This window comes from Phodopus roborovskii, unplaced genomic scaffold (genome assembly GCF_943737965.1).
Source record: "Phodopus roborovskii unplaced genomic scaffold, PHOROB, whole genome shotgun sequence".
Lineage (NCBI taxonomy): Eukaryota > Metazoa > Chordata > Mammalia > Rodentia > Cricetidae > Phodopus > Phodopus roborovskii.
In genome coordinates this window covers 3,960,349-3,984,211 of record NW_026126689.1, presented here as the reverse complement: position 1 = coordinate 3,984,211, position 23,863 = coordinate 3,960,349, and the positions used below count along the sequence as shown (strand labels likewise).

General features: G+C 54.2%; 2 protein-coding genes across 2 annotated transcripts; one reads left to right on the top strand and one right to left on the bottom strand.

Annotated features, from left to right (window-relative positions):
- Nucleotides 1-353: 353 nt before the first annotated feature.
- Zyx (zyxin) lies at nucleotides 354-8,481 on the top strand. The gene is made up of 9 exons (XM_051174637.1): nucleotides 354-615; nucleotides 1,073-1,275; nucleotides 1,402-1,494; nucleotides 1,610-2,107; nucleotides 6,083-6,203; nucleotides 6,317-6,486; nucleotides 6,600-6,778; nucleotides 7,485-7,605; nucleotides 7,973-8,481. Exons 1-9 carry the CDS (start codon nucleotides 405-407, stop codon nucleotides 8,069-8,071), a joined length of 1,695 nt encoding a protein of 564 aa, XP_051030594.1. The 5' UTR covers nucleotides 354-404; the 3' UTR covers nucleotides 8,072-8,481.
- A 226-nt stretch (nucleotides 8,482-8,707) lies between these two features.
- Epha1 (EPH receptor A1) lies at nucleotides 8,708-23,040 on the bottom strand. Its single transcript, XM_051174636.1, has 18 exons — nucleotides 22,882-23,040; nucleotides 21,899-21,966; nucleotides 17,316-17,597; nucleotides 15,895-16,297; nucleotides 15,541-15,696; nucleotides 14,913-15,257; nucleotides 14,693-14,820; nucleotides 14,307-14,457; nucleotides 13,946-14,042; nucleotides 13,680-13,738; nucleotides 12,810-12,935; nucleotides 11,881-12,066; nucleotides 11,690-11,751; nucleotides 11,383-11,589; nucleotides 11,124-11,273; nucleotides 10,710-10,903; nucleotides 9,027-9,182; nucleotides 8,708-8,935 (listed from the first exon to the last, which is right to left on the bottom strand). Exons 1-18 carry the CDS (start codon nucleotides 22,967-22,969, stop codon nucleotides 8,857-8,859), a joined length of 2,937 nt encoding a protein of 978 aa, XP_051030593.1. The 5' UTR covers nucleotides 22,970-23,040; the 3' UTR covers nucleotides 8,708-8,856.
- Nucleotides 23,041-23,863: the final 823 nt, after the last annotated feature.

The window sequence follows — 23,863 nt, the reverse complement described above, 5'->3', positions numbered from 1 at the left end:
CAGTGCGCCCTCCCCGGCCTCTGCCCGCCCCCTCTCCGGGCCGCTCCTTGTATGGTCTGGGCGCCGCGCTCTCCCCGCCCCCTCCCTGCCTCGCTGCCTCCCTCCCTCGCTCCCTCCCACCCCCTGCGCCTGGTCCCTCCCCGCCTGGCTGGAGGCTGCTCAGGACAGACCCGGACGCGCAGTCCGCGGACCCGGCGGTCATCCGAGACGCGGCGCGCGCGCTCCTTCCCGCCCGCCCGCGGTGAGCAGCTCTACCCTGCCGCCCCGGGGAGGGGACCCGGGGCCGGGGCGCTGGTGGCGGCGGCGCGGGTGGGGTCACCGAGGGGAGCTTGGACCTCGGGGTGTCAGCCCGGCGTGGCGCTGCGTAACCTGGCGACCCCCTCCCCCGGCAGCCCGGCCTGGCCATGGCGGCCCCCCGCCCGCCTCCCGCCGTCTCCGTGTCCGTGTCGGCCCCGGCGTTCTACGCCCCGCAGAAGAAGTTCGCCCCGGTCGTGGCACCGAAGCCCAAAGTGAATCCTTTCCGGCCTGGGGACAGCGAGCCTTCTTCAGTGGCCTTCGGGGCCCAGCGAGCGCAGATGGGCCGGGTGGGCGAAATCCCCCCGCCGCCCCCCGAAGGTATGCGGCTGGGCTCGGGGTACCCCCTCCCCGGCCCCTCTGGAGCGCCAGGTGGGGGTTCGGAGGTTTGGGGAGTTTGGGGGTGTCTGGGAAGGCTGCCGCGAAGGGGGCTGGGCGCAGCCACCCTGTCCTGAGCAGATGTTCTTACCTCATCTTGGAGCTCCTGGCTGGGAGCCAGGACCCTTGGGACTGTTCCAAGTCTCCCGCCTGGGGGTGGGAGGCGGGAATGTGGGCCAGGAATCTTCCCCTTTGGATCCGTTCTCCGAAGTGTAACGGGAGCTGCGTGGCTCCTCCTCAGCCGATCCCCGGCCTTTCTCAGGGCGTCCTGAGCCCCTCGTTAGGGTCCGCTCACTCTGGGGTGCAGAAGAGAGTTCTTGCATCAGGGCGTTAGAACTGTCGGCCCCAGAAGAGGAAAGAGGGCCGGTACTGATAGCCTTCTCTCTCCCTTCCTACCTAGACTTCCCTTTGCCCCCTCCTCCCCTTATTGGGGACTGTGACGACTCGGAGGGAGCCCTGGGAGGTGCGTTCCCACCTCCGCCTCCCCCGATGATCGAGGAACCATTCCCCCCTGCCCCTCTGGAGGAGGATATCTTCCCCTCCCCACCACCTCCACTGGAGGAGGAGGGAGGGCCCGAGGCCCCCACCCAGCTCCCACCGCAGGTAGGGAGGCTTTGGAGGGCAGCTTTAGGTGACGTGGGATGGGGAGGGTGAGTGGAGAGGAGTCTTACTTTTCCCCCCGATGAGATTGGGATGACAAGTGTGTGCTCTGATCCCTGACCCCTCCAGCCCAGGGAGAAAGTGAGCAGTATTGACCTGGAGATTGACTCTCTGTCTTCACTACTGGACGACATGACCAAGAATGACCCCTTCAAGGCCCGGGTAAGGGGCAGGGTAGTAGGAAAGGCTGGGGCCCAGAAGGAGAGGAGGGGACCTAAGGAGGGGAGGACAGCCTTCTCTAAGTGCGTTTCTCCCCTGCCTCTGTTTCCTTCTGCAGGTATCATCTGGATATGTACCCCCATCAGCTGCCACCCCGTTTATTCCCAAGCCTAGCACCAAGCCTGTCCCTGGGGGCACAGCACCTTTGCCTCCTTGGAAAACCCCTTCGGGCTCCCAGCAACCACCTCAGCCGCAGGCCAAGCCTCAGGTCCAGCGCCATGTCCAACCTCAGGCCAAGCCCCAGGTCCAGCCCCAACCTGCGTCTTCCACTAACGCGCAGCCCCGAGGTCCCCTGTCTCAGGCTCCAACTCCAGCGCCTAAGTTTGCCCCAGTGGTTCCCAAATTTACTCCCGTGGCTTCCAAGTTCAGCCCGGCTCCGAGTGGACCTGGGTCACAGCCCAGTCAAAAGTTGGTGTCTCCAGAAGCTCCCTCTCCTGTGGGCACAGGGGCCCCTCAGCCCACCAACCTCACCTATGCTCAGCAGAAAGAGAAGCCCTTAGTGCAAGAGAAACAGCACCCAGTGCCTCCTCCAGCTCCGAGCAAAACCCAAAACCAGGTGAGGAAGGCTGGGCCTCAGCCTGGCACTGGAGTGCACTACAGAATAAAGAAAGGGCTTAGTGGGGTAAGGCTGGGGTGGAGGATCAGGGAGCCAGAATGGGTGTGGCAGCGGGGGAAGTGTGGGGTTATCTGGTAGGGCAGAGAGAAAGTTCTTCTGGAGGAAGCTGGGTACTAGCTGGGGCCTGGGTCAGCAGGGCAGAACAGCAGGGACTTAGAACGAAGAGGATACAATGTTACCTTGTGCCCTTCCGCCCCAGAACCTTAAGGGGTAGAATGAGATCACTAGCCCGGCCTTAGTTTTTCTGGATCTTGGGCCTTGACTTAATCCCAAGGCGCCCGAGGGCACATCTAGAGATAAAAGTGGAGTCAGCTCCAGGACACACCTCCAGGCCAGTGTCAGCCGAATGCCAGTACTGGACATCAGGCAGGAGAGGACTCTCGAACAGGTTCATCTTTCTGAAGTCACAGACAGGTCTGGGGTAGAATTTCCAGCCTGTTTCCCACAAGGTGTTAGACCCTGGTCAGGTTGGGTGAACTTTGAGCCGTTTTGTTTATTTGTTTGTTTGTTTGTTTTTCCCCTAACTGTCTTTGAAATAACCACCCACCCCAAACAGTGGCCGCAAAGAGTGTGTGGAGCGTGCAGACTTGTCTTCTCCGTCTAGCGCACGCATGCTCAAACTAGAAATATTCAGCACAGTTGTCTGTTAGTTCAGGAGCGGAGATCTCCTAAAGCGACCTGGTGGGTCACTTGCACATAGTGTGTAAAAGAAGTGTAACCGAGTTCCTCTTGCTCAAGAGTGAGTCTGCGCGTTATAGGGCTTTGAAACTGGGAGCCAACATGGGGGTTGGCAAGTTAGGAACAGCCTCATGAGGTTGGTCTGTCTGCCTCCAGGTCTCCGAGAACGAGAGAACCCAGACGGGATTGGGAATAGCACTTAGGTAGAAATAGCCGGTGTGAGATTCAAGGATATGAGCACAGGAGGGTGGGAGTGGGCTGCTGGAGAGCAGAAAGCAGGAGGTTCCTGTGGGAAAAACTTCGAGCTGTACTGGAGATTGGTGGGGGCAGGAGTACTAGGTAGAGAAATCTCCCTCAGGGCGCTTGTGCATACTAGACAATTACCAAGGGTTCCTCAGCGATGTGTGCTTTGGCCAGGAGGACTGCTGGAAGTAATAGTTTTGGAAGTTCTCTACGGTTTTTCCAGCCAAGATGCATATTAGAGGCAGAGAGGTCTGTGATGCAGGCGAGTTCCCTCGTGGGCCACAGTGGTACGGTATCAGTTGCAGCGAGAAGTAAGAGCCGTTCCAAAGGGAGAACCTACAGAAAGAGGCAACTGATAAGCAGCTGGGGTCCGGGAACACAAATGCCAGGGAGGCTCAGTGTGGACAAAATAGAGAAGTATGGATGTGGAAATGGTTGAAACGGGAAGAGGAGGGGTCCAGCTGCCAGCGTGTTGAGCAACAGGCTTCAGGCGCACTTGCTGTCAGCTAGAACTGTCACTCAGCCTCTGTGGGGCTTGAGGCAGGGGTATGCCTCAAGCTAGAGGCGTGCGCGTAAGCATCCATACCATGAGTAGCTGACCAATCTTTCAAGAACTCCATAGAAGGAAGTCTGAGGCCTCAGGGACCTTGGGTCATGCAAAGAGAATGGGGGAAAACCCCCAGGATGGGGTCCATAGAAGCAGAGGAGGTGACCTTGGGGATCTTCACTGTGGGCTTAGGATAAAGGATGAAGGGACGCAGAGATTTGAGTCTTAGGACTGTGTAGAGATGGCTCTGGGACTGCTTGTGTCCTGTGGTGGGGGCAACGTTGAGTAAACAGTTGGTGGAAACGTGGAAGTTAGTAGTGGAGTCCGATCTCAAAGTTTTGGCAATGGAGTTGAGTATGGGGACGCTGAGGCAGGAGGATTGCTGTGAATTCAAGTCGGACGATACAGTGTCTCTCTGTCTCTTTGTGGTGTATCTCTTTCTGTCTCTCTCTCTCTCTGTATGTGTCTGTGTTAGGAGTTTCAAGTTAGGGGAGGAGAATCCAGGTGTGTGTTTCACCCAGGAGGCAGAAGCCAGCAGGGAAGACGCCAGCCATCTCTGAGAGCAGCAGCTGACCTCAGAGGCACTGGGGTGGTGGGGGTGGGGGTGGGGGGGTCAAGGACAGGGTGACACAGTGTTTGGTTGGAAAGAAAGAAGGATGAGGGAAGTTTAACTGGCAAGCTGCCAGGCATTTAAGGGGTGAGGTCATCGGTGAGTGTGAGGGAGGGGGCCGAGCTGTGGGGGGGGGGGCTCAGGGAGACCGAAAAGGTTTGGAACAGCTGCTGTGGGGAAAGCAACTGGGGATCTGGCAGAGCCAAACACCAGACAGAGAGGCTGGGGCTGGAGGGTGTGGCAGGTGCTGCAGTGTTTTGGGAGCTCTGCAGTGTTCAGCATCTCTCCACCTACTTTCTGCAGGGTAGAGGCAGAAACAGGAAGCAGGCAGTGCTGTGGCCCAGAGTTAGAGATTGGGCCAGATAGCACGGGGCGGTGGAAGAGGCCTTTGTAGAGAGAGCTAGGGAAGAAGCCAGTCTAGGGACTTGATTGACAGGGCACAAGGGCAACTTGAAGCCTAGGTAGGATCTTGGGGGGGTGGTGGCGAAGAGCTGATCAATCATACGTCCCAGACGCCTCGGGGTGGAAGGCACTGAAGATGAGGATTTTGAGGTCATGGGAGTGAACAGTGACATTGTTGCTAGCAGGCAGAGGAGGCCGCAGCTGACAATGTCCTGCAGGAAGGATGCGGGCACCACAGGGAGGAGTATGGTTGAATAGTTTATCCTTCCCAAGATGGGAACAGCCATTTATAGTAGCATTTACTAGAGAGCAAGGATGAGCGGAGGCCATTTCCCTGTCCTCAAAGTGCAGGCAAGGGCATCTTGGGAGAGGACAGAGGTGAAGCTTGCCTTCAGGGACCCCCTGTTAGGTAGGAGTAGGAGACTGAAGGAGTCAGTCTTAGGGAAGCCGCTAGGGTCAGGCCGGGGGAGTGTGACTTCTGTGTTTCCCTTGGGAAGGCGTGGCATGGCATGTAGAGCTCAGAGTGCAGTTCTGGGGGTGGAGAAGGAGATAGTGAGGAGCTTCGGGGGATGGAAAGGGGAAGGCATCAGCAGATCTTAGGGTCACAGCGTCCTGGGTGGACTTAACCCTTCTTTAGACTAGGTCCATCCAGAATTCTTGGAGTGTCTCAGGGACGTGCTGGCACAGGTCAGATAGCCCCTCTGCAAGTTCCCAGGTTTCTGAAGTGCTTTGTCCCTACACAAGGACATCCTTCCCTCTCGAGTCTTTAGCGCCACAAGGTCCTCTCTCTGTGCAGGAGGAATGGGCTGGTCTAGAAAAGGCCTATGGATCTCCCCTGGAGACTTGCCGGGGAAGGACTGGGATCACATGGGCTACAAAACCTTTGCTTAGCCCCTTACTTGGGAAACAATACCAGGGTGTCTGAAGAATAAGGGTGGGCTCCTGCAGGCAGCTGTCGAGGGTTTAACCTACGCTTCTAGCCTCGTGGTACCCTCATGATGATAGGGATTGCTCAGCGGCTGGTGGGATTGGTAGGTGTGTGTGTGTACACGTATGCATATATGTTTTTGCATGGTGTGGCACCTGTCTGGGGCACCGGAGGTGCTGTCTGAGCATGCTCTGAGAAGTTGGTGTGATTTGAGCCGTATGTGTGGTTCCAGTTGCTTAGTTGTCCTGGTCTACCTGAATGCCCGGGACTGTGAGGTTTTGGCCTCTGCAGGTGCAGATGCCCCACTGTAGGAGATAGAGGCTAAGGTCAGCCTTGCCCCTGTGTTTATATGTGTGGTGCTAGGGGTCAGGGCAGACAGGAGATCGAAGAGTCAAGAGTCCTGGTGTCTAGGGAAGGAGGTGGAAGCTTAAGTCTTTACGTAACGAACGATCAGCTGGCCCACCTGGGAGGAGTTAGAGAGTATGACAAATGTGTTTGGGTTTCTAGGTGCGCTCTCCTGGAGGTCCGGGACCCTTGACCCTCAAGGAGGTGGAGGAGCTGGAACAGCTAACACAGAAGTTGATGCAGGACATGGACCACCCTCAGGGGCAGAGCGTGTCTGTGAATGGTGAGTCCACAACCCACTCTTGGGGGACATACTCCCTGGGCACGGACTCCCAAGAGCTCTGGGGGTCTTCCGTCCTTCCGGCTGAGACAGAATTTTCCGATCTTCCTTCCCAGAGACCTGTGGCCGATGCAGTCAGCCGCTGCCCCGGGCACAGCCTGCCGTCCGCGCACTGGGCCAATTGTTCCATATTGCCTGCTTCACTTGCCATCAGTGTCAGCAGCAGCTGCAGGGCGGGCAGTTCTACAGCCTGGAAGGGGTGCCGTATTGTGAGAGCTGCTATACTGTAAGTCTGGGCTGGAGCTTCTGGCTACCGTGGGGCTGACACTGGATGAGTCTTGGAAGGAGCACCTTGGGGGAGTCTGGTCCCCGTCATAACCTGCTCTGATTGTCTCCCAGGAGACCCTGGAGAAGTGCAACACCTGTGGGCAGCCCATCACCGACCGAATGCTGAGGGCCACTGGGAAACCGTACCACCCGAAGTGCTTTACGTGCGTGGTCTGTGCCTGTCCCCTGGAGGGCACCTCCTTCATCGTGGACCAGGACAACCAGCCCCACTGTGTCCCTGATTATCACAAGTGAGGACCTATCATTTTTCCCCCCTGTTCATCCATGTTTTGTCTGGTAACCAGGCTGCCACTGGGCTCCAGCTCAGCAACAGACCCCCTAGGTTGCTTCCGGGTTAGCTTTGGCAGCTCCCTTGGGTCTCTGGGGTGTGTGTGTGTGCCTCTGCTCAGCAGTTGGTCCTAGAATTCGGTTGGGTTCTCAGAGTTCCTTTGGTGTACTGGCTTCTCCCTAGACTCGTAACAGTCCTAGGCTGGCTGGCAAAGTACCAGCGTTAACTATAGGATGGGAAAAATGAATTCTGTCGCCACCTTGGACAGCATGTCTAGGGGTTACATTTGCAGGATTTTGTGTGGGTGGCTAGGATTCCTGGTCCCTCTGCTCTCTCTGGGGCCAGGCTGGAGGTATGCACATGCAGAGGGAGGTGTTCCTGCAGGGCTGTAGTAGGGGTGTGTCAAGGGTGTGGGAACGAACACCTATAACCGAACTGTGGGAGATAGAGCGTTGTGTAAATGGAGAGGCAGGAAATTTCACTTGATAAGGGCTTGCTGTGTGTGCCACTTGGTCCTTTGGCCTTTCTCATGAATCTGCTCCACCCAGTCATGAGGTGTTCCCTGTGACCACACAATCTGTGCCTCCTTACCCTGCGCCCTCCTAGGGGCTGGAAGCCCGATGTGCCTGGATCCACTGAGCCTCTGGACCTGCTTTTTGATCCTTTAGGCAGTATGCTCCAAGGTGCTCCGTCTGCTCGGAGCCCATCATGCCTGAGCCTGGCCGGGATGAGACTGTGCGAGTAGTCGCTCTGGACAAGAACTTCCATATGAAGTGTTACAAGTGTGAGGTCAGTTGTCCCTCCCGTTGAGCCTTGGAAAAACCAAAGGACTTCCCAGCGGGAGGGGAGGGTGGGCTTGCCTGTTTGTGTGGATGTGTGTGTGTGTGTGTGCGCGCGCACCACGCTCGGTTAGGGGTGTCAGGTTTTAGCAGTGAGAAGTAGAACGGAGTTGGCTGGGGTAGGAAGAACGGGAAGGTGGTGTGTTGTCTGAGAGTTGTCTAGTCCCTCCTTTCCAGCAGGAGAGGCCTGGTAAGGAGCAGGAAAGGTAGTATGGTCAAGAAGACTTGAGAGATCAGGGTGTCAACCCCAAGCCTATGGAACAATAGGAGCAGAAACCTTCCTGGCCAGTATCCCCCTTACCCTTCCTCCTTTCCAGGACTGTGGGAAGCCCCTGTCCATTGAGGCAGACGACAACGGCTGCTTCCCTCTGGATGGCCACGTCCTTTGTCGGAAGTGCCACACCGCTAGAGCCTAGACCCGAGTTGAGGACGGGCCTCCTTCCAGACTACAGGTCCATTCCCCACCGTGGACCACACACGCTGAGACCAATCCTTGCCTCTACCCTCCCTACATTCCAAACCCCTCCCCAGTATCCCCTGACCCAGGGCCTCAGCATGACCTAAAAGTGCCGAGGCCCGGTCCCGGGCTCCACCCCTTGCCTCTCTTACAGGGATTGCCTATCGTCCTGAGGTCCCCAACCCAAGGGTCACATCCAGCGCTGCCGCTCTCACGGTTGTACCCATGCCCCTGGCTGGCCTGAGCAGCCCGTGCAGCGTGCTTGCTGAGGGTGCCAGAGCCAGCCCTCCAGCAGCCTGGACACCCACCTTGCCCTTTGTGCTGCTAGGTTGTGGCCACAGCTAAAATTATAAAACCTCATTTTCCAGATTTGCTAGTACTTGCTTCTTTGGTTGATACCTCAACTCCTGGGGTTGAAATGGAAGGAATCAATGGGAGGGAGAGAGAGAGAGAGAGAGAGAGAGAAAAAAAAAAAATCACGGGTAGGGATGAAAACTCAACTCCTGTTTATTTACAAAAATAGATAATGCATATAAGTATATATATATTTATATATATTAAACCTGCCCCCGGCACCCACCCACCCACAATCCCCTCCACTAGTACCTCCCTTTTTATAAACAAAGGCTCTTTGGTCCAAAGGCCAAGTCCCGATTGAGTAGGCAGGAGCAGCACCAATAGCCTACATCTTGTAGGCTGAGGACAGGACAGGACGGAGGGATGAAATGTCTTTTCGGCACCCAATCAGTCCTTAAATCCTTGAATACTGCAGAGAATGCGTTTCTGGTGCCCCGGCAACGTGATTCCCATCTGCGTCAGGTCCCTGTGGAAGAGGGAGGGGGTGGTGGTGGGGGCCTTGAGTCTAGAGGTTCAGACCCTCCCATGCCCAGGCTGCCTGGCCCCAGAGTGCTCACTCAGCTGTCAGCTCCAGCAGGCACTCCATGGTGTCCAGCCCAGCCGAGTGGAAGTTCAGGATGTAGCGTTTCATGCGTATGGACTCGAGCCACTCAGGGACACTCCGGTAAGGGATCCCATCAGAGCCGCTCAGGCTGGGCAGGCGGAGGGTCACCCTGTGGGATTCGATGCCGTATTTGTTCCCCTGGAGTACAGGAGCTGGTCGGCCTGGGCTACCACATTGCAGCCAGCCCTGAAATCTGATGCTTGCATATAGCTCATCCAGGCTCGGCATATAAACTGGCTGTTGTCTGAGACTGCTCCCTGGTATGCTCTGCTCAGCTGACTGGCCTGTTCCATGGCTAGATAGATCTAGGAAATGTAGACGCTAAGGGCATCTCTAGAGAAGAACTCCCAGCCCTTTAGACATGAATGCCGTCCTGACTTAAGGATGCTATCTTGCCTTTTCCTGAGATGGCCACCTAGGAGCAACCCTCACTTGCCACATTCAACCCCCCACACATACAGTGTTATTCTAACCCTCTGATAGCCACAATACAATGAGTGTTCCTGTAGGGAAGCCAGTCAGAGCCAAAACACATTAGCAAAGTAAATCTGCTGGGGGAAAAAATATCCAGCATTCCAGAAAGATTAGCACACACAGTCTCCAGCGTCCGAGGGAATTGTGTTCCAGAAGATAGTCTCAAAAGTTGGAACGTGGAAAACAATCTCTCCCAGAAACAAGGTTATATATGGCGGGTTTGATACAGAGGCCAGTACACCAGGCTCTTACCCGATAAAGCAGTTGAAGTCCAGCCTTGCCTGGCTCCCTGGCTTGACCTCCCCTCCTTCTACTTCATTCTCTACATTCTGGCCATGTTTTTGATAAAATACAATTTGGGGAAACTGGTCAACATTTCTTGTTCTCACAGAGTCCTACCTTCCCAGCAGGGCTGGTCCTCTGTTGGAATCTCTGCTGCTTCCCCATTCACAGGGCTGCTGGCTCTGACCAGATGCGGCCACCATTCTGTACTCGCTGTGATCTGTTATTCCTCAGCTCCTTCCAGACTGCCCGTGTAGTCAGTCATCGGTGTACTCAGACTGCCCCTACCCCACACCCTAGCTGCCTACGCTCTCAGGAGCAGGTACCAGGCTTCAGCAAATGACAGTATAGGTCCTCCAAGATTTGTCAGATCTGTGAATCTTTCCTCCACATGCAAGAATGGGAAAAGAAGGTGTCCCAAGTCTCAGATGGCCACAGGAACACCAGGGTTGGGAGTCACAGTCATACTGTAACTTACTTAGTGGGAAGGACAAACAAAAGTGAGCCTAAAGATTCCAGAGGAAATAGAGTGGGGCAGGTAATCTACAACTAACTCTCTTTTTCGAGACGGCTTCTCTGTAGCTTTGGAGCCTGTCCTGAAAATAGCTTTGTAGACCAGGCTGGCCTCGAACTCACAGAGATCTGCCTCTCTCTGCCTCCTGAGTGCTGGCATTAAAGGCATGCGCCACCACTACCTGGCGAGAGCTAAAACTCTTTCAATCATGCCTTTAAAACCTAAATCATGCCTAAAAAAATGGAGCCTACCTCCATTACCCTGGGCTTTCCCAGAGGGCAGGGGCTGGGAGCTGCTGTCTCATATGCTGGAATGTCCATTTTTATTTTTCCCAGACTCCCATCCTTTCCGAGCATACTTACTTACCTGGGGTCAAAGTTGGCAATGGTCCTTAGGGAGTGGGGGTCAGTGAGCAACTGTTCCAGATGAGCCTGCAGCTGGAGAAAGTGCGGCCTGCGGGCCCGGTCATACGCCCAGCAGTTCTTCATGAGTTCATATAGAGGGGCAGGGCAGTCCACGGGAGGGGGCAACCGGTACCCATCCTCGATGCTTTTCATTACCTGAGCCAGGAGACAGGGAGACATGCCTAGGCAACATCCACAAGGAAATCATTGAGCTCTACGCCCCAAGCAAACCTGACCAGCATAGATGTAATGAGCAAAGAAGTAACAGAGAAGGGATCACAGGAAGCATTGCCTGGAAATTAGAGTTGGGAAGAAATAATTATAGGAATTAAGAAGAGACAGGGATGGCGTGGGGAAACTAACTGTCCAGGGTTACCTCTTGATTGCTCATCTCCCCATAGGGCTTGTCACCAAAACTCAGCACCTCCCACATTACAATCCCAAAGCTCCACACATCGCTGGCTGTGGTGAAGATCCGATGGGCGATAGCTTCTGGGGCTGTCCAACGGATGGGGATCTTCCCTCCCTAAGAAGGCATGGCACAGCAGAGTGATGTTTCAGGGCATGGATGAGTACAGAACCGTGGGAATTGGGTTGTGCGTGGGTCACTGTGTAAGTGTAGATGCGGCTCTGACCTGGGTTTCATAAGTGCCGTCGAAGTCGTCCAGGAGGCGGGTTAAGCCAAAGTCGGACACCTTGCAGCACAAGTTCTGATTCACCAAGATATTCCTGGCAGCCAGGTCTCTATGGACATAATTGTGGCCACTGAGGTAGTTCATGCCGGATGCTATGCCCAGCAGCATAGCCACTAGCTGACCAGATGCTAGCTGGTCCTCTCGTTCCTGTAGTAGGGTGGACATACATCAGAGGGTGAAGAGTCTCCCACAAAGCATGGGTCTCCGTGGTGCGACCCCTCCTGAGCTGGCTCTCGGCCTATCTCACCTTTAGAAAGGCATCCAGGGCGCCATTTTCCATAAACTCTGTGACGATCATGATGGGCTTTCCTGAGAGACGGCACAGGCATCACACCCAGGCCCGGGTTTCTTCCCTTTGGCACCCTCCCCTCCCCCATCGATCCACTCCTCTCCCCCTCCTCCCACATTCTACTCCAGGTCCTGGGGATGACTGCATACTTTTTGTGACGACGCCTTCCAGGCGCAGGATGTGTGGGTGGTTGAACTGGCCCATGATAGTCGCTTCTCGAAGGAAATTCCACCACTGGCCATCTGGGGATGTGTCTTTCAAGGTCTTAATGGCCACGGTCTTACAGTCATGGCTGGGGGATCTCAAGGCTCCCCGATACACTTCCCCAAACTCTCCTAGGTGGGATGAAAATAAGGTCAGACCACCCCACAATGACACATCTAGTACCAGTTTTTCCTCAGTAGAAATCTGAGGAAGGACAGCTTAGATGGCCCCTCTGGTGAAGCAACAGTCTGAAGCCAACATGGAACTCTGCAACCCAGCCACTACTGTCTGCCATGGCCAGCATGCTCCTTGGCGTATGCTAAGTAAGTACTCGCTAGGTGCAGAGGGATGGAGCTGTGTTTGCAAAGGACAAGCTGGTCCGGGGCTAGTGCCCAAGTAACAGGAGGCCTGTCTGTTTCCTGTGAGTGAGCTCCCTGATCACAGTGCTGGCTCAGCTGCATCACTGACAAGGACACTGACAAGCTTTGTTCTCTGTGGAGATCTATTTTCCCCGGTGACTCAGGGGATTGGGGACAGCCCGAGGACACTGGGCCCCGGATGGAACGGAATGCTCACTTGGGGAGGCTCTGAACCTCTCCTGCTCTGGGGACTATCTGAGCACAACCTGCTCCTTGGCAGGGCGGTGACACCTCAATGGGTGCAGATGTGGTGTTTAACATTCCTTATTGGAAACCCCATAACCGCAGAGCCAAGTGTGTAGGTGGCAGAGGCTGCGGCCCGGCCCGGCAGCCCTAGGAGGATGCAGGCTGCAGCAGGCATGGATGCACCTGGGAACTGAGGTTTGAGGGGAGGGACCTGCTGGTGGCCATGTGCTACCATGAGAGGGAACAGCTGGGGTCACAGCGGGACTTACCTTCCCCTATGACAGTATCCACAATCAGCCAGGCTGGGTCCAGTTCCTGAGCAAAGTCTAAAGCTCCCTGGGCAGGGTCCTCATAGGCCTGGAGGTCCACGTAGGGTTTTAGCCACAGCTTGTCCTCTAGGGAGGACGAGGAGGCTCAGCACTACAGCATATACTTCAGGGATCAGTCAGGGCATGGGGGGCTAGGGACAAGGGCAGACCGCTGAGCCCGTTCTCTGCTCTCTGAGGGGAGCCTGGCTTTAGCTCAAGGAGACAAAAATCTCTATTCTTAGCAACGGAGCCTGTACATCCCAATCTTTTTCTTGTCTACGCTCCAAGCTCTTCTGTCCTACTGTTCAGGGTCCATAGTGGTGGCCAGAACTCAGACCCTGGAGTAAACTCCCTGCCTGGAGTTACCCAATCTTCCTGACTTGTGTCCCCAGCCTCTGACCCCATGCTGTCCAAGTCACTCACACCTCATCCCCCCAGAAGAACCCTCTCTTCCATTCCAGCTACTCAGACAGACACCAGACCTTTCCCTCTAGCAGAGCCACCTAATGAGGTGACAAGCAAGAAGCCCACATTGCCTCAGAGGGATTTAACCCCTTTCCTGCCTGACCTCAGCTCACAGACCTGGCTACCAGCCACACCAGGGTGGCTGTGTCCTGGTACCAAGAGCTAGTAGATAATTGCATTGGGGCAGCTGACTGCTATCACAGCAAAGTTAATTAACCAAAATTAATGAGGTGGCAAAATACAAGAGCCCTAGAGACAACACAACCCACCCACATTCCCAGAGTTGACCTGGGCATCTCTCTCTCTCATACACACAGACAGACAGACACACACACACACACACACACACACACACTCCTGCCTCACCTCGATCGACATTGGTGGCACGCTCACGCTGCCTCTGCTGCCTCTGTCGCTGGCCTCTCCTGTGGAGGTAGGACAACCTCTTCAGAGACCCAGGGAAATCTCAGTGGTCCCGTGGGCTCTGGCTGAATTTGCCAGACATGACAGCTGGGTGTGGGGAACATCTCAGCTTTGGTTTTAGGGGACAGGAGGATGATCTGGGGTAAGGTAGGGCTTCTAATAAGGCAGAGGGACCCCAGATAAATGGGTGGGGAGGACGGACCCAGCACCTTGAACGGAAGACATAAATCCCGATGAGCAGAGCGATTCCAAGCAGCAACCCAAAGATGATGGCCACAATCTCTCCTCCGGTCAGGCTCCTGGAAACTGGGCACAGGACTAGGAAGTCTGGGGGCTCATAGTCCTTAGGGGGGATACAGGCTAAAAGGGAGGGTCTTGGGTGTATACCCAGAGTCAAGTGTTCCAATGGGCAATGGATATGTCTCTCTTTATAGAGATTATTGAGGGGCCATGTATGCATAACTACAGAGAAGAGCAAGGGTCATTAAAAACTGGGAGCTGCAATGTGCGATGTCTCTATGAGACGATAATTGTGCGTGTTTAGGGTGGGACAAGAGGTAGATAACCTACCTGGTGGGCTTGTCCGAAACTCATGGTCAGGGGAGAAAGGGCCAGGACCCAGTGGGGTCAGGGTCCTCACTCTCACAATGTAAGTGGTATCCGGCTGCAGTTTTGTCAACAAGACCCTGGGTTCCAGAACCATCTGGTGCCATTCTTCATCCTGCAGGCGGGACTTGTATTAACGAGGCTGTGCTGACCCAGCCTTGGTAAAGATAAGCCCGCATGGAAGGGCCTGGACCCTGTGGGCTGCCGCGGTGAGCTCAGGGGCCTCTGCAGATGTTTGTTTATCCCGAGAAAGCCAGTTTGTTTCAGACGCTTTCCCCAGTGCTGTACCCCGAGTTGGGAATGTTAGGGTCTAGCAAACACTGAAGGGTGTCTCCAAGTAGCTTTCTGACCTGGTTCAGCACGTGCAGCTCGTAGCTCAGATTCCCTCCGGGGTTTCCGGGCCGGGACCCTGCCCAGGTCAGCTCCAGCTGCCGAGGTTCTTTCTTCACCAGCCTCAGGGACAGGCCGGAGAGTGACTCTGGACACCCAGAATTTGGAACGAAAGCATTTCAGCTGCATGCCCTCTGCTCCCGGCCCATCACTCACCCCTGAGGTCTTAGGCTCCCTCACCCGCATGCCCCATGTTGACGCTGAAGGAGGCACTGCTTGGGCTGGAACCGTCCTGTCCTGACACTCTGCTTTGGGATTTGATGGTAAATGTGTAGTTGGCATAAGGCTCAAGGCCTTCAACTTGCACAGCACGTTCAGTGAGCCCCGAAGCCCCCGGGGTGAATCGCACGCCTTTTCCACAGGGTTGGCAAGGACCCCCATCCTGAGCAATGCCTGGACACTGCAAGCATTCCACACTGTATCTGACATCCTGGCGTCCTCCTGTATCTCTGGGGGCCTCCCAGCGCAGGGAGAGCTGAGTCCCTGATGCAGAGAAGCTCAGATTTTGGGGAGCCGATGGGGGACCTGTGAGAGAAGAGGAGTCATTAAACAGGCGCACATTTTGCTCTCACCTTAGCTACCGACCCCTATCCATCATGGCAATTACTCATGCTCCCCAAAGCCCTCACGAGAGATTTGACGTCTAAAGGAAGGAGTGTAACCACACCTCGGCATTCCGGAGGGAACAGAGTTTAACCATCACCTGTCTCCCTGGGTCCCCATTACTTGGTAAGCTCTGGGAAGTCCTAGCCCCAAGGGAGGGCCCAGGAACTGTGGCCAGGTTCCAGGTCCTGGCTGCAAGACTTACGTGTGCATGCTATCTGGGGGCCCTCCCCTGGGGCTCGGTAATGCCCATTCTCACAGGTACAGACGGTGGCCCCCTCAGACACGGCTGTGCTATGCCGGGGGCACTTGAGACAATGGAGCGTTTCCATGCCCTTTCGGTAGAAGCCAACAGGGCAGGCTGCAGAGAGAAGGCAGAACCATGAGTTTTGTTTTTTCACATGAGAAACCAACACTACACAGTTTTTTACCCCACTCCCTGGAGCCGGAACACCCCTGCAGACATGCCACTCAGGTTAAAAGGAAACGAAGCGCAGTGTCGGCACTGGGAAGGCCCACCCAGGCGCTCCTTAGAGCTTCCTACCACCCCGTCCCTTACCAGTGCACCCCACGCTGCCACTGCGCTGCTCATAGCCGGGCTCACAGCGGCACTGGCCCACAGGCACCAGCCACTCGCCGTCAGGGCTGCAGTGCATGCGCGGTGTGCCCGAAGACCCGGGGCTGATGTGTGCGTGGGGGAGGCAGGTTCCAGCCACTTCTACCAATCCTCCAGGTCCAGGGAGAGTGTCAGGGAAGCGGGCCAAGCCGTGCACAGTCTCTGCACAGCGCTGGTAGAACACTCTTACAGACACCAGGGCCACGCAGGAGCCTGGGTTGTGGAAAGCTAGGTAGAGGCCACGGTGGGTCAGGCGGCCCAAGGAGCAACGCTCTACGTTGAGCTTCACAGAGCCGGTCGCCAGGTCTCTGATGGTGAAGCTCTGGTCTGCTGCCACGGTCGTTACCTGGGGAGAAGAAGGGATGCGTGCATGCCCACGCTTCGCTCCGGCAGAACAAGCAACTTTTGGCTTCATATAGGATGACTACCTCCGATCCACAAACCTAAATAAAACCAGAAGTGTTCCCAAGCCTGACAGTGCCTATAGCAGACCACAAACGGAAAATGTCTGGAATCTGAAACACGTTAGACCCTAAGCACTGTGGATAGGGAACGCCCCGTGTACACGGCCATGATGGAAGAGGCTGACGTATGAGGTCCCAGAGTAAGCACTTTGCAGGCATTCCGTATTATATAGTTCATGCAATAACCCTGTGAGACAAGATGTCTTACCATCTTACTGCTAACAGAGGAGGAAATTAAGGCCACCACAAACTGGTCCTTCTAAAGGAGAATATAGCTACGGCACGATGGAGCTAGGGTTGGAACCCGGGCGGTGGAATGTTATAGACCATAAAATTTCCCACTACTGGGAAGCGTTCCTGAGATTGGTGCCAATGAGGTGATCAGTTGCAGAGTGTGTCATAACTAATTTATTACCAATGACAAACTTTACAACCTTTGCTCATTGCAAAGAAACAAGGGTGCATCCTACAATGAGCTCAGACTGTTTTTTTTTTTTTTTGCTTTATGGCATGTTTGCGTGCTATGAGTGGTACTAGTGGTTGGTAGCCAGGAACTACCCCGTGGAGTTCCAGCAATACTCTCGGGGGCATGTCATATGTGCACATGATGGGCGTTGAGGTAAAATGTCTGAAAACCTCTACACTATTATTTCCCCTTTCAACCAGGGCATCATGCTATTTCAGTGGGTGCAAGTAATAAGGCTGTTATGTGATGAGGCAGCCAATGTTCAGAACGGTTAAATGATGCCCTTGAAGTCAGGGCACAGCCAGTGGCGCTCTGTTCAGCCTTTCCGGCTTGAATCCTTTCCCTTATTCTACATTCACACTTGCCCTGTTTCTCCTTGGCTGAGCTGGTCATGGTGAGGGATGGGACGGCATGAGGGGGCCAGCAGTCAGTACCTTTTGGAACAGAGGCCGCCGGAGCTGAATGCCCACATCCTGGTCACTCTCCATGTAGAGGAGGTTGAAGGTCTCCTTGCATCCCGGAGGCCCAACTCCCCCTGGGAAACTTTTACAGTCCCGCACAGTGAACTGCAGCTCTACAAGGACACGAGAAGCTTCCTCCCCTCGGTAGATCCAATTGGAGCGAAGCCAGTGGTTCGTATCTCCGCTGTCCTGTACGGGGCAGTCCTGGTACATGTACAGGGGCGTTCCGTTGAGCATTTGTTGTACCTCACTCCACTGCAAGAAGAGGATGGGACTCAGTGGCCAGAGCTGATGAGGAGCGAGTTGGAATCAGAGCTCCCAGGTCAATGGGACCTGTCCTGCCTCACTGGGCCTCCCTGCCCCAGCAGAGTAGGTTAAGTGTTTCAAGCTTGGTCTTGGGGCAGATAAAGTAACAACCCTTTTATATCCTAGCCAGCTCTGGTTGCTCCCTGAATGTCATCTGCTTCAAATAGAAGATTAATGGGCAGGACTTTTGAGCTATTCAATCAGCAGAACTGTCAGGGACCCCCAAAGGCAAAGCTCACTCAGAACCCATCTGCCCGTTTGCTCAGAGTCTTAATTTTCAAATAGCAGAGCTCCTCCGCCCTTGGAATACAGGGACAAACACAGAACTGTCTGTTCTGGTGGAGGATTCACTCCAGCCCCTGGCATCCATTACCCAAAGAGTCTGGAATGTTCCACCCAAGCCCCTCTCCCCCATCTCCCTCCAAACCCTGCCGCATCTCAGAAAGCCCGCCAAATGATGACCCCTCCCCCCAGACACACTCTCGAAGGGTATTTAAACTGCCCCCCCCCCAGAAACCAGGGTCATGGTTTTTCTGGTATCCCTTTCCAGTCTCCTCCCTGGGGGGCGGGGCTGGAAGGCCACCGGGGAGCGCCATATCCATTAAACGTGGGCTTTTTCTTATTCGGTTTGATTTGGTCTGATTTGGATTGCTGCATTGGTGGAGAGGCTCATGGGGTGCAGAAGATTCTCACATCTACATGGAGATCTCAACCGCTCCAATATTCCTTCTAGTTACAGCCACATCACCAAAATCTCAAACAGCGAGCCAAACTCCCAGGCACCATTTAGTCTGACCCTTGCCTCTTTTTTTTTAAACATTGAAAACATTTTTAAATCTAGTAATCATAATGGCTGGCACTACTGTAACTCCCCACAGGCCACTGATATAGGGTCAGTATGGAGTAGCTTGCCCAATATCTGAGGGACTTACTTGGGCATTAAGAGGCAGAGTTGGAACATGAAGCCAGGCACTTCAGGTCTAGAATTTATGCTCTTAATCTCTGCTTATTCTAGCAGGTTAGGAGTTGACTTAACAAAGGTAAGGTCTTCCCAATCCTTCGGCCTTTATTCCAAGAGGTAGCCATTCTTAATGGTTTGAAACAAAGCTTTCTAGACCACTTCCAAAACATGAGAAACTGTCTAAATGTTTTTTTTTTTTTTTTTTTAAATAGAATAAATGCCATACAAGGGTTATTCTTTAGCTCCTTTTGCTGTAACAAATAATGCCTTGGAATTATGCCTACAGAATGCACACAGACCTGGCTCTTATTGCAATATATAAACAGCAAACATCATACGGATGCATCATGACCGTTTAATCATTCACCCATTGTTGGGTAATTATTTAGTTTCCAGCTATTGTATTTATTTTAGGGAAGCAGACAGATAGACGAATGTAAGACTTCTATCGAACTGCTGAAACAATAGATCAGAAATTTTATATAAGATGTTGCTAAATTGGTCTCCAAAGGCTTTCTTTACCAGCTTACATTTCCACGAAAAGTGCAAGAGCGTTCATTTTCTCAAAAGCTTATCAGACGGGTTACTGATATTCTTTCCCCTTTTGTCCATCCCATGGTCAAAGCAGCTTAGCCTTCCCAGCCGTGTTTCTTTGAAGGAGGGAGGGTGCGTGTTTCTCTTTTGCTCATTGGCTGCTTATATTTTTATTAAACTCTGTTTTCACTTGGGCAAGCCTTTTAAAGAATGCTTTACAAATACTAATTATTTGCTCGATATGTATGTTTCAAATAATCCCAGCCATACTGCATTTTTGCTATTGGCATCATTTATGTGAAAACGAATTTTGCATTTTTGCACGATCATTAACAGTTTTGGGTTGTGTGTCATGCCTGGGATTATACATTTCTTGTTACCTTTTGGCCTGAAAATTTTGTAGGTTTTTTTTTTTTTTTGTTTGTTTGTTTAAACTTCAATCTCATCAGAATTTATTCTTCTGTGCCATAAAAAATTACAGTTGTCAGTATGGTGACAGATCAATACTTTGGGGGTCCAGTGAACACCCCAAAATACATTTATTTGGTCACCGAGATGATTGCTTGAAGAAAAACCCGTAAGTACAGGATTAGCTGGAACAAGCTGCCCTTTGGTAAAAGACATTTACATCTTCGGAGGGGATTTACACTGTGAGCCATCAGTACCAGGAAGAAGGCTGCACAAAGAAAGCCTCTCTCACCACAGAGACTTTTAAATGGACACAGCAGGACAGCCTGTGTTCACTTCACACCTGGGCCTGCCACCACCTCTCCACCCCCTCCTTTCCAAAGCTCTGGAGGACACAGGCTTTCAACCCTCTGAACTTTTCCTGGAACTTCATCCTGTGTGGATGAAGGTAATTAAAAAAAAATAGCATTCCTCCTGTTAATTCACCATGTGTTGTCCCTTCTACAGGATCGCTTAGGGAGAGACTTTCCACGCGGATGTGAAATTCCATGCCCGTGCACATGTGGACTTGTGTTTGAACCCATATGCAAACCCATAATTCGATGAAGAGGCCCTAAAAGGAAGCTCATCCTGAGATTTTTATTCCACTCTAGTTAGCAGGCCCTCACAACAACAAAAAAAAGTGTCACTAATTGCGAACTGGTAGGGTGGCGCCATCCAGAACTATGTAATTCTGCATATGTCACAGAGTTTAAAGATCGAGACGCGTGTCCAAAGGCCACAATTCTACCTGGAGTTTGTACTGTGGGGAAGCCCCAATGAGGAGCCCAAGGAAAAGGCATACGTAGGACACAGATAAGTCATGGTAATGTGTGGCAGGCGGAGCAGCAGCCAGACTGCCAAGGCTGCGTGCAGCTGGAGTCTAGGGAAACAGATGCTCCCAGCTGTGACCACCTCTTCCAGTTCCAGCAGTGGCAGATGGGGAACCACTGTCATCCGGAACAGCACTAAGGATCCTTTCATTTGACACTCAGGAGCTGCTGGTTGTTACATGGGTGTGTTCTGGGAGCTTGCATCTATGGACTTAATTGGTTCTAGAAAGAGGGAGGGGACAAGGAAGTGATGGGGATGGGCGCATTGCCCTTCTAGCACTGGACCGTGCATGCCTGATAGAGGCCTTGCTTCCACTGGGGCTCAATCAGGGAAGAGTTATTCGGGCGGGGCTGGTGAGGCATAAGAAAGGACCCGTGGGAGCCAGCAGATGGGCCTGCTGCCTTCCTTGTGGGTGATTAGGTGGTTTATGAGATGAGGCACCTATTAGAGTTGGCCTAATCCAGGATTTTGCAAATAGCCCCTCCTGGAGGATACACTATGGTTTAGTCTGTTAACTCTAATTATAGGCCACTCCGTGGAAGAGTTCCAAGGGGAGCCTCGACCCTCCAGTCCCGAGAGAGAAAGAAAGCAATAACTCTAATCCCAGCAACAGCAGCAGCATGTGCTTTAGCGACTGGATAAAGGAAAGGAAATCCAGAGAACAGGTCCAGGACCAGTTAGTAAATCTCCAGCCCCAAAGGTATTGTCAGGTGGTTCTAAGTAATAATAGTCTCCAGACCCAGAGGTGCTGTAATGTGGTTAAGGCCACCTCTCCTGGGTTGCAGCAAGGGTGTCTGGATGTTAAGCCTGAATACATTCTTTTCGGCACACTAATAACCCACCTCTGCTCCCTGGGTCTCAGAGACACCTAAGATGGGAAGGGACTTGGAGCTGGCTTTTTCTGTCTCCAACAGCTGGGATACATGGTGTTTGTGGGGTCTGCCTGGGAGGGATGGAGAACAAGCCCAGTGTTCAGGGGCCTTGCAGGGGAGCAGCTTTTAAGTTTGAGGGAGTAGAAAGACCTTTGAAGACTCTGATGAAAGTTTTGGCTCTCTTCCTGGGGGGGGTAACCCATACATCATTTACACTTTTATGAAGCTCTAATGTTCTGAAACCCTTCCACACAACTCCAGTGCAATGAACAGGGAGGCTCCGGATGCTTCCCAGCTGTCTCTCTCATCCAGCTGATAGCCTTCCTTAGCATAGGCGTGTTCTCAGCAGGGGATGTGAGCCACCCGCCCGCCCCCCACCGTGGTAGGAAGGTGAGACTGTGGAGATAGTCCCAGTGAAGTTTGACACCCCCCACCCCCCTCAAGAGCCATTCGGGAAGCTCTGAGTCAGCTTCCCCTCCCCCTCCAGAGGAGATCCTTCCAGTTTTTCCTGCTCTTTTTTATCCCTCCGCCCACCTCTCCACCCCATTTCCCACTGGCCTTCAGAGTTTTACTTTCCCAGGCCCTTCAGACGCTTAACTTACCCCATCCTCCGGGGGATCCAGAAGCCAGCCCAACTCGCCCTGTGACTTGCTTGTGTCCATCAGAGTTACTGAAAGAGTAGAAAAAAACGAGTATATCACCTAAGGGGGAGGAGCCGCCCTACTACGTACATCGGGTATTCTGTGTCTCTGCAGCCCGAGGTCCAGGAATTAGGATTGCAGCAGTCCGGGGATTACAGTGGATTCCTTCGGAGTGTGATGGGGGAAGGATGAGGGGGCCAAGCGTTGGAGGCTGGGGCTTAAACCAGTCAGGACAGCAAGCGTTGGAAGGGCAACCTCAGACACTGAGACTACGGGGTCCGGGAGGCCTGGAGTACCCGTCTGCTTGCAGGGGCGCCAGGGGCGGACGTCAGGGAAGGGGCCTTTCTAGTCCTGCGTGGGAGCCTGGCAGGGGCTCCCGGTGGAGTCTGGCTTCTGCTGTCAGCGGCCAGCTCTGGTAGATGAGGGTCTAGGAGGTGGGGGCTAGGCACAGCTCCCGATTTTGGGAAGTGGGAGGAGCACAGGCAGGGCGGGTTTGCAAAACTTTAGGTGTTAAAGTTGGACCGGTACCACCTGGGAGCCCCTGAGTCCGAATCTTCCCGCCAGCGGCGGTCTATCGGTGTGGTCTGCTTAAGCCAGCAGAAAGAGGCTTTCTATCTCGGACTTGCGGGTGCTGCAAACTCGGGGTGGGCACCCCGAGGGTCCCCTGATGCTGCTGTGGGAGCGCAGCTAGCTTCCTGGCTGTGGCCAGGTAGCTCCCTCTCCAGCCACAAAACCGTGCTGGCCGGCCAGCATAGGGTAGGGGTGACCAGATCCTGTGCGCAGGAAGGAGTCTGAGGTTAACGACCAAAGACTGGCCTGGCCAATCGATCTCCCCGCTCCTGGGGCGAAGCCGGGGAGGAAGAGTGGGGTGCGGCGCGGGGAGGGCCTCCGCAGGAATGCCGGCGTCTGCAGGGGAAAGGGGGAGGGACGGAGGGGGTCGGTACCTTCCTCGGCGCGCGCCCCCGGGGGCAGCGGGGCGCAGAGCAGCAGCAGCAGCAGCAGCGCGAGCCCCAGGGGCCAGCGCCGCTCCATGGCGCCGGCCGGGCCGGGACCTGGGACCTCGGCCCCGACGGCTGGGCCAGGTCGCGAGGGACTGGGCGAGCCAGGCCGGCCAGGCGGGGGCGGGGGAGAGGGGGCGGGGCGGGGCCGGCGCGGGGCGGGGCCTCGGCCTCACCTGGTTCACCTTCTTAAAGGGACAGAAGGGCAGGAAGGAAACTTGTTAGACGGGTGATAAACTTTTAAGACCTGGAGGCGTCCCGGTCGGATGACACCGAGGTCGCCGCCTAGTGGGCGTTTCCAGGAATCGACTAGACGTTTCTTAAAGTGTATCCTAAACCCAACCCAGTCTTGGTGTGCATGCAGCCTCCTACTACTAACTAACTCGGCTGGACCAGGAAGAGATCTCCGCATTTCTTTCTTTTTGTTTCCGGCAGACTCTAGGCTTGTCGTAGTCACCGGGAAAGCTAGGAGCGGGGAAACACTCCTTCATTCTTAAATTGGTGCGATGCTTTGCAAAGTCGTGAAGGGAAGCTGGCGTGACCAGGGTGTTAGGTGGCAGGGATTGAGAAAGGTCTGCAGGCAGGGTGCCTCAGGGAGTGGCGCATGGACCAGTTTGACTGCTGGGGTACAGCATTTGTCTTGGGAGCTAGGGCAGAAATACAGGAGCCGGGCAGAGCCAGGGAGGTCTTGGTAAACATGCGGAGGAGTTTGAACCTTGCCGGGTACCCACAGAGGGGACACAGGGACCTGGGGAGCATTCCCAGTATTGCTTTGGAGAAGAGAGGAGCTTGCTGCTTACCTTAGCCCTGGTGGTGGCAGCTCTGGGCTCTCTTGTTCTTTTGGGACTGTCTCCCATCTTAATAGACATCTGTCCTGCCTTGACTATGTATGTGCTTTAAAAAGCTCAGGGACAGTAACACAGTCCGT